This window comes from Olea europaea, unplaced genomic scaffold (assembly GCF_002742605.1).
Source record: "Olea europaea var. sylvestris unplaced genomic scaffold, O_europaea_v1 scaffold1152, whole genome shotgun sequence".
Lineage (NCBI taxonomy): Eukaryota > Viridiplantae > Streptophyta > Magnoliopsida > Lamiales > Oleaceae > Olea > Olea europaea.
In genome coordinates this window covers 89955-98551 of record NW_019228918.1, presented here as the reverse complement: position 1 = coordinate 98551, position 8597 = coordinate 89955, and the positions used below count along the sequence as shown (strand labels likewise).

Genomic DNA, 8597 nt, shown 5'->3' with positions numbered 1-8597 from the left:
TTTCGAAAATGAGGATTAAACTGGGGCTTAATTGACTTTAACTATGGTATCATTTGTTTCTAAGATATTTAATTATATATTTTTCTGGAGGGTTGGGTTGTATTTAACTTATTATAAGCTGTTGAATCTTTAACTTCATATTATTTTTGGCATAACTTAATTATTGCATTTCCTTTTCATCATCATCGAATTACTATTTTAGTGTGGGCTGGGAGAAAAATTGGTAGTGAAGTCGTTTCGTGGCATCAATTATCATTTTGAGCATGTTTGGGCAGTGGTTGCTTCATTTTAGAGAGAACCACACCCAAACTAGGGAGTAGAAATTCAAATTACCATTTACATAGGCTTATAAGAAGTATAGTTATGTCTCCAAAAATTTATAAGGTTGAAAAGGAGTACTAGTTCGCGATAGCTTGTCGTGCTAGTCACCTTAGTCTACCTTTTCTAGATCGATATTTATTTCCTTTGTTTGGCTTCAATTTGAGTGGTTGACTCTCTCTCCATGATCTAGCCTTCAAATGATTTTGATGATGTTTGTCAAATACACAACTGTCAAAAGTAAGATCAGGCAGAGTATAATTCGGTTGTATAGAAAGAAACCTCCGAAGTGTTTGATCGTCAAAAGAAAAGTTGTAGCATTTCCTATTGATTTGTTTAGAGGATGTAAGCTTTCTCGTCTAAAGGCAATGAGAACTTTCTCACTATACATGACCACTAGGAACGAAAGATCAACAATAATGTAGGAAGAGGAGCACGAGCTATCCTTTGTATAGGCAGAACTAAATGATTACAAGATAGAGAACGAGTAAGGTAACATTAACAATTTAGATCTTTTTATCCGATGTTCGAGGGGCTTCATTTTTCTTGTCAGGCATTTCTAAAAAACTAGTATTTTACCACAAGTAATTCTTGTGTCGTTGTCACAACAATGGTCACCCAGAAATAATTATAATTGTTGTAAATACCTCAGGTAGAACTCGATTTTAAGATTCCACCGTACATTCAAAACACTAGCATTTCTTGAACAACATTTTTAGACCACTCTATCCAAATCATTCAGCAAAAATAATTTCTTCGTTTTTAGGCAGTTTTTGGAATGACTAAAATATCAAATTAACAATAAAATAGATTCTTATTTCAAATCAAGTTATTTGCAACTACACTAGTTTCAAAAAACTTATTACTGTGAACCCAAAACTATTTCTTATAAGTTTGTTTCAAATATCTTTATTCTCGTCTATTGCACCTTTTATCTTATCAAATTAGTCAAATACATTTGATAAAACATGTTTATCTTCCTTACAAAACTAGATAAAAGTTATTTCTTAACGTTGAAGCATTAGAAAAGAGATCACGAAACTAAAAGACTTTCCCTTTTTATTATAATTAAGTTTCGTAAGTCTTAACATAGTGATGAGGCTTTGATAACAAACTCTCTTAATCAAATTTGACACGTAACTGAATTGATAAAAATCTATATTATTTGAATTGAAAATTTTATCATTAAAAATAGATCAAGTCATCCCTTCATTGTTTGATTTTGATTATTTGATAATCATTTCTCTTTCACTCAATTTCAAATCGCACATCCTAAAAAAATTATAATTTTTCATGTCTCTTCAGAATATTTTCATACTTTTAGTCATACATTCAAAGAAAAAAAGAAGAAGTTATTTTAAAAAATTTGCTTCTTAAAAAATCTTTAACAAACAAGCCATCGGTTACATTTAGGGAGTTGTTCGAACCCCATTTTTCTCAAAAAAATCCATTTTGAATAGTGTTATAATGGAGAATGTGTAGTTAAAAAATAATAAAAAATTTTGTGTTTACGTATAATATTATTTTATTAAAAAATATGTAGTTGAATTGATATTAAATCCCTGTTAAAGAATGTAATTTTAAGACAAAAATGGACTCAAACAAGGGCTTAGACACGCTTAATCATATATATATCAGATTCAAAGAAGGCCTTTTTGGATAAACATCAATTTTCTCGTCACCTTGCCGAAAAAAACAAGGTTGCATTTTTGGTGCTCCGGTGATGACTAAGCAGACTCGATCCAAATTTCTCTCATATAATTACGCATTATAGACTCTTATCCTTCACTTTACTATCCCTTCTCTTTCTTCATTCTGGTCCCTTCAATTCAGAAATATCTTGGAATTTCAGGTCTCCTTTTTTAGTTTTTCTTTTTGTCGTTTGTTACTTTTTTCGATGATTATTGGATTCTATATGTGAAAAATGCGATTTTGATAAGTGGGCGTCGTTTATTTACATTGAAATTTGTTGGGTTTTTTTCCGCAGTGAAATTTAGCAATGGGCAGTGCTTCATCGATGTTAACTCAGTATGACATTGAAGAAGTTCAAGAACACTGTAATTATCTGTGTGAGTACCCTTTTGCTGATTCCCAGAATTTCGATTCTTGTTTTTATCTAATTTTCAATTTCTGCTGAGCTGAATGTATTTTTTTATTTTCTGTAATAATATAGTTACTCAGCAAGAAATAGTGTCTCTGTATAAGAGATTTTGCCAACTCGATAAGAATGCAAAGGGGTTCATATCAGCAGATGAGTTTTTATCAGTACCTGAGTTTGCAATGAATCCACTTTCTCAGGTGATTTTGAGCACGTGTGGCTAGTTTGAAAAAAAAGTTAAAAATCACTTACTTCGAAAGTAACCGTTGAAGCTTCGGCAAACACGCTCTTTTGTCGTGGTTGTCATTCTGTTATTCTTATTTGTATACATGTTCGATGATTTTTTATTCTTTTTTATTTTTTATTTTATTATTATTATTTTTTTGGATGCATATAGAGGCTTCTGAAGTTGGTGGATGGATTGAATTTCAAGGACTTCGTTGCATTCTTGTCAGCTTTCAGTGCTAAAGCAACGGTGCCTCAGAAAATTGAGCGTAGGTCTATTAAGCCTCATTTGTATTCGGAATTTAATGCATACAAAATCTTCTGTTTCACGGTCAGTTCATTGCTACTAGTACTTTTTCGTGTTGATTGATCTAGAAATAGAAAGATTTAAGTTTGGATATTTAAATCTGTTTGGTTTTGACATAGATTTTACAAAGTATTCTTTCTAGAATCTGGTTTAATTATAGGACCAAATGAAATTTCATTAGTCCCGGAATGAGGATTCATGGTAACTCTAAGAAACCCTTATGATTACATCTCCGAAGAGAGATGATTCATTTCTTGGAATTGGTTATGAGGAGAAATGTTAATCTATAGATTGGAATTGACAAATGCATAAGCATTTTCAGTTATTTTTGGTTAGCGAAGCGTTTTTTGTCTTTTCCTTTACATTTTCTTATATTTTTAGACTATTCTTCCTTTTTATTTTGGGTAAATCTTCTTAGCAAAGTTTATTACATTATTCTTCTGATGTTTTATTTTAATTCCAATCAGTGATCCTATTGACCTGGTGAATACTTAAATGTAAATAATTTAGCATATGCTGTTCTCAGTACTTCTTCAATTTATTAACTCTGTACGGTGCTTTAATGTCTCAGTTATCTTCAAAATATACGACTCTGATTGCAATGGAAAGGTAACATTTAATGACATAATACAAGTGCTCCATGATTTGACTGGCTCATTCATGTCAGATAAGCAAAGAGAGGTATTACAATGCTCCTGTTTTATTCTGCTATTTTGTTCTGTATAATGAATCCGGTGTTTCGGAATTTAACTTGGCAAGTTTTAGGTTGCTAAATTATTTTTTGTATTGGACCAAAATCACGAGATAAGAGTTGTAAAAGATAAGATCATTTGTAGGGCTTCTGCTGTGTGTTAAATGATCCATGCCAAATTAGGGTCTGAGTAGCGGAACCATAAATGGTTGTAACTTTAAGCCAGCCTCAATATTTATACACTTACACAGTAGTTTTGATAGTTAACTGATTAAATGTGATAATAATTTGTCGACGGACAACGAATGAGTTGTATAAACGTTTTCTTTATCTTTACATTACTTTTAAGAAATCTCTACTCTTACATCGTACTTATATTTTCTGAGTGTTTTTTACATCATTGCATTTAATTCTGTGTTTTGCAGGAAGTATTAAGCCAACTTTTGCATGAAGCTGGTTATACAAGGGAATCTTATCTTCTGTTAGATGACTTTGTCAAGGTTCGTCTGTCTGAAATACTATTTTCTGATGGTCTATTTGTTTGTTAACTTATATATAGATTCATATGACACACGAGCATGTTTGACTAAGCGTAAAAATAAATGTTGTTCCAAACATTACTTACCAGGGTGGGAAAAAAAATTTTATTCTGATAGTTAGGTGACATTACTTTCAAAATAAATAACTTCTTATTCTTAATCTTGACCAATAAAAAGGTTATTACTTTTAATAGAAACTTATTTACTTATATAAGTAAATGTTTTTAGCTTATCAAACACGCACATTTTCAAGCTGCTTCCTTATTAAGCGGTGAAATTTACTTGTACCATGCTCGTATCATCCTACATTTCATTGCTGGCTCCTTTAAATTATGGCTTTAAGAGACAAGTCCTGGCAGGCAAAAGTTTCTATTCAAAAATGTGTTATAAAAAGACAATAAACTACAAAGTTAATCGCCAAAAGAGTTGACATGTTAAATAGCTAGATCAATGTGCTTGTGAACGATAAAAACTCTCAATAAAATATGTTCCGAAATTCCAGGAATGCGTAGCCAAAGGTTCCTCTAAAAATCTGCCCCGAGCTTTCTTACTTTAACAGCATCTAGAAGAAATGTCAGAAAGTTGTCGTCCTCTTCTGTCTTAAAATGTCATTCTCCTCTAGTTTGGTCGTTTGCATTTTAACAAAAATAGTCCTCTAATAGCATATGTTTGATATGCAGTACTTGTTTGAATTTGACGTGACACTACAATAAACAAAATTTCGAATTCTTTTTCTTTTTTAATACTATTGAGTATTGTAGAGCCCACCCCTGAAAGAAGTGCAAGTTGTGGAATGCTAGACTAGATATGTTTGACTTGCCCAACGACAGGCGTAGCTCAGGATAAAGTTGGACGAAGCTGCTTAACATTTTGATTCTTCTAGCTTTGTTTTTCTCATATGTGATATTTATCATTGTTAAAACGCTCTTGTTTCAGATATTAGACAACCCGGGTCTAAAAATGGAGGTGGATGTCCCGGATGACTAGCAAAGCCCGCTCTTCTCATCTCGTCATTGATAGAAGATAAATGGAATTATGGAAGAGTATTCAGGCTTGAGGCTTCCCATTGTAGATGTGCACATGTGTACCTGTATTAGTGTTCCTCATTTTCGTTTTTTCTTAAGATAGGAAAAGGAATATCTATACTTACAATTGAAAATAAGCCTTGTGTACTTGGATAAAACTGTGCATATTTTTGTCTTGTGTTGTTTATAGTCTTTTATCAAGACATTATGGTGCATACTTTTCTCAGTTTTCAGACTTTTATGCACCCAAAAAGTGTCCCCTGAAGCCGATGCCCATAGTGATTTGTGGGATATGAAAATTAACAATCTTTTTGCAATATCGAATCATTGAAATTTAGTAATTTCAGATCTAAAATGGGATAGGGTTTGAGGAAATAATGATCATTCTTTTATTTAATCCTCAAAATCCAGCAAATGAAGTTTTTCTATTCTTCGTTACTAGGTTGTTTTTAGCCTCCATTCTTTTTTTTTTTTTTGGGTATAGAATGAATTTTTGAATAGTAAATTTTGGGAGAATATTTGATTAAAAAGTAAGAAAAGTTTTGAATTTACTGGTTTACCTCTCCAAGATTTATATCACATTATATCGTGCAGACCTGCAGCCAAAGTTTGCTGCTTGACTTAGTAGGCGGAACTAATCTCTTTCGGAAGAAACACACTTCATTCGTTAACCGCCTTGACCATGTAAATGCTAAATTTAGTACCCAATTTATCTTACAAAAATAATGGGACCAATCTTGCAACAGCTAAATTCATTGTCTCTTTCACACACCCACCCACCCACCAAGTAGAATCTCATTTATCTTACAATCTAAGCAAAGGAAACTGAATAAACTCACGTCAATTACCTCTGCAATTCTCTGTTGTAAGCAAAGACATCCACTTTTGTAGACTGCTTGATTACTTGGGGAGATGGAAACTGCGATAACCACGTTGTCCAGTCTGAGTTACGAGGCACTAGATTATGAAGACAGAGAGTTTTTGGGCAAAAAAAGAACCTGGCATCGATATGTTGTCGAGGCTGGTACATCCAAAAACAAGGAGAAATCATTAGATTTAAGGGCTTCAACTTCGAATCATACGGTGACTGATATTTCATCCGAGAGTTCATTTGAAGAGAGAAAACTGGTGGCTAGTGCAAAGGAAATTAAGCGTCTAGATGAAAGGTTGAGGATTCTTGAAGAGGAAGATGAAATGCTGAAGAAAGCTCTCATGGAAAGTTTGGAAGAAAGAACCAGGCTAAAGACTGAGGTATATCAGTATATTGAAACTCTACAGCTTTGTCATGTAAAAGGAGCACAAGAAATGGGAGAAGTGTCAATGGATGGAATTAATATAATTAAGCCTCTTAAGGTAATGTCTTTCTATTTATGCATAAAAGTTATCTTTTTCCCCAAAATAATCAAAAATTGCCTGAATTATACACGTATTATGTTACCTTTGCCTATTGGTTCTCTGTTCAACCATGTATCAGTTCCAGCAGTGCTTTTCCGTCTGGTATATCTAAAGGTGTTAAAAATATGCCGGTCTTCCTAACATTCGACTGTGCAAAGAAAGAGCAGTAGACTAGATCAACCTACAAAAACGAAACGGTCCCTATAACCAGTAAAAATAAATTTAGAACTCCATTTCAAATTCAATTTTTTCCTTCCTTTTCTTCGTTTCGAACCGAAAATAAAAGAATTGAGTAAATCAAAAATCCAAAGGATGTTCATGACTAAGGGAAAAGACGAGCGAGTAATGGTGATTTATAATGTACCAGTTGTTTCCGAAATGGTGTTAAGAAGGTAAATTCAAAAATCCCGTAGGCTGGGCCGCCTCAAAACAGAGTCGTACGCTCGTGCTTACATGTGTAGCTCTACCAGAATCAATTAAACACTCTTGAGATGAAAAGATAATGTGCTCGTGTTAGCAATACCTGTGACTAATTTTTATACCCAATTTGAGGAGTTCGTTATTTCTGCCTCATTATTAGTTTTGATTTTTGATTGGGGTGAATTACAGGACAGAAGGGAAGGTCTACTGCAAGTTTTGATCCAAGAATCAAATCCATCACTGGTCACCAGAGACTTAAGACCCAGAGCAGTAGGTTTAGGAATCCAAAAAGTTCAATTGACATGATCATCAAACTAAGCCTCGCCCCAGATTTGAATCCAGCAGTTCAGCCGCTAATGTAATTTGTTGCTTTGGAGTAATATTTATCGAACTATCATAGGCACGTTCAAATCTTTTTTTCTTTAGACAGTTCATTCAAAAGAAATTACAGTTTCAGAACTGCTAATGATAAAGGCAGAGGAGCAAAAAAACCAAAAATATTAATGATAAAGAAGCTCATTCAAACTGAAAGCACTGCCGAAAATTCAAGTACATATATAGTCGGCTCATTACGAATTGAAGGAGTTGCTCAAAATATTTGCAAAATACAAATTCATATGTCTAAAAACTTCCGATCACATCTCCCCTCGGTAACCTCCAGACCCGAAATAATCCCTCCTCGAGCTAATAATTTGCATGCTCTTCTGATGCTCTAACTTGGGGCAATCACGGATACGATGACCAAGCCCACCACAATAAGCGTATCCTTTAACCCCACTCTCGTTGGCTATTTCCTCCAAGCCTTCCATTGGATCATGAAGCTCGGCCAGAACTGCAGGTGTCCTCTGCTTCGCCTCTGTGCTTCAGGTCTCGTCTGGGCCGTCCGTTTCTAAGCCGTCTGGAAAACAGGAGGCCCAGCAGTCCGGGCCGTCGGTTTACGGCTGGGCCGTCGGCTTACAGTCGGCCCAGACGTCCGGGATGTCTGTTTACAGTCCGCCCAGCAGTCTGTTTTTACAGACAGCTGAGCCGCCTGTTTAGACAATCTGTTGGGCCGTCTTTTCCAGACGACAACTGGGCTTCCCGCAATTTTTTTTATCGTTGTATTTCATAAATAATTTAAATATACAAAAATAAATAATGAATATTAAAATAATAAATAAATAATTATTTAAATGATAAATAAAAATGTAAATAATAAATAAATATTAATAATCAAAATATATAACTAAAATTTAGTTGAAATAAATTTCTAACATTTAAAATAAATAATTAAATATTTACGTTTATTTTTTCAATAAATAATTTAAATAATCAATCAATATAAATAATTAAATTAAATAATTTAAATGAACAATTGAAACAAATAAATGAAAAACAATTGAAATAAATAATTAATTTAAATGCACAAAAATAAATAATGAACATTTAAATAATAATAAAATGATTATTTAAATGATAAATGAAAAATGTAAATAATGAATAAATGTTAATAATCAAAATATGTAATTAAAATTTAATTGAAATAAATTTGTAACATTTAAAATAAATAATTAAATATTTATATTTACTTGTTCAATAA

General features: G+C 32.9%; 2 protein-coding genes across 2 annotated transcripts; both read left to right on the top strand.

Annotated features, from left to right (window-relative positions):
* Positions 1 to 1975: 1975 nt before the first annotated feature.
* On the top strand, positions 1976 to 5436 carry LOC111373682 (calcineurin subunit B-like). Its single transcript, XM_022996244.1, has 7 exons — positions 1976 to 2170; positions 2306 to 2387; positions 2492 to 2616; positions 2814 to 2910; positions 3520 to 3629; positions 4065 to 4139; positions 5115 to 5436. The coding sequence occupies exons 2-7, from the start codon at positions 2318 to 2320 to the stop codon at positions 5163 to 5165; spliced, it is 528 nt and encodes a 175-aa protein (XP_022852012.1). The 5' UTR covers positions 1976 to 2170; positions 2306 to 2317; the 3' UTR covers positions 5166 to 5436.
* A 545-nt stretch (positions 5437 to 5981) lies between these two features.
* Positions 5982 to 7492, top strand: LOC111373677. Its single transcript, XM_022996241.1, has 2 exons — positions 5982 to 6556; positions 7208 to 7492. Exons 1-2 carry the CDS (start codon positions 6116 to 6118, stop codon positions 7322 to 7324), a joined length of 558 nt encoding a protein of 185 aa, XP_022852009.1. The 5' UTR covers positions 5982 to 6115; the 3' UTR covers positions 7325 to 7492.
* Positions 7493 to 8597: the final 1105 nt, after the last annotated feature.

What these genes read in the sequence shown, in the direction of transcription:
- LOC111373682 (XM_022996244.1), top strand. Translation starts at nt 2,318, where the DNA reads ATGGGCAGTGCTTCATCGATGTTAACTCAGTATGACATTGAAGAAGTT. An exon ending in CAATGAATCCACTTTCTCAG is followed by an intron (nt 2,617 to 2,813) that starts GTGATTTTGAGC and finishes GGATGCATATAG; the next exon opens with AGGCTTCTGAAGTTGGTGGA. An exon ending in GGTGCCTCAGAAAATTGAGC is followed by an intron (nt 2,911 to 3,519) that starts GTAGGTCTATTA and finishes TTAATGTCTCAG; the next exon opens with TTATCTTCAAAATATACGAC.
- LOC111373677 (XM_022996241.1), top strand. Translation starts at nt 6,116, where the DNA reads ATGGAAACTGCGATAACCACGTTGTCCAGTCTGAGTTACGAGGCACTA. An exon ending in ATATAATTAAGCCTCTTAAG is followed by an intron (nt 6,557 to 7,207) that starts GTAATGTCTTTC and finishes GGTGAATTACAG; the next exon opens with GACAGAAGGGAAGGTCTACT.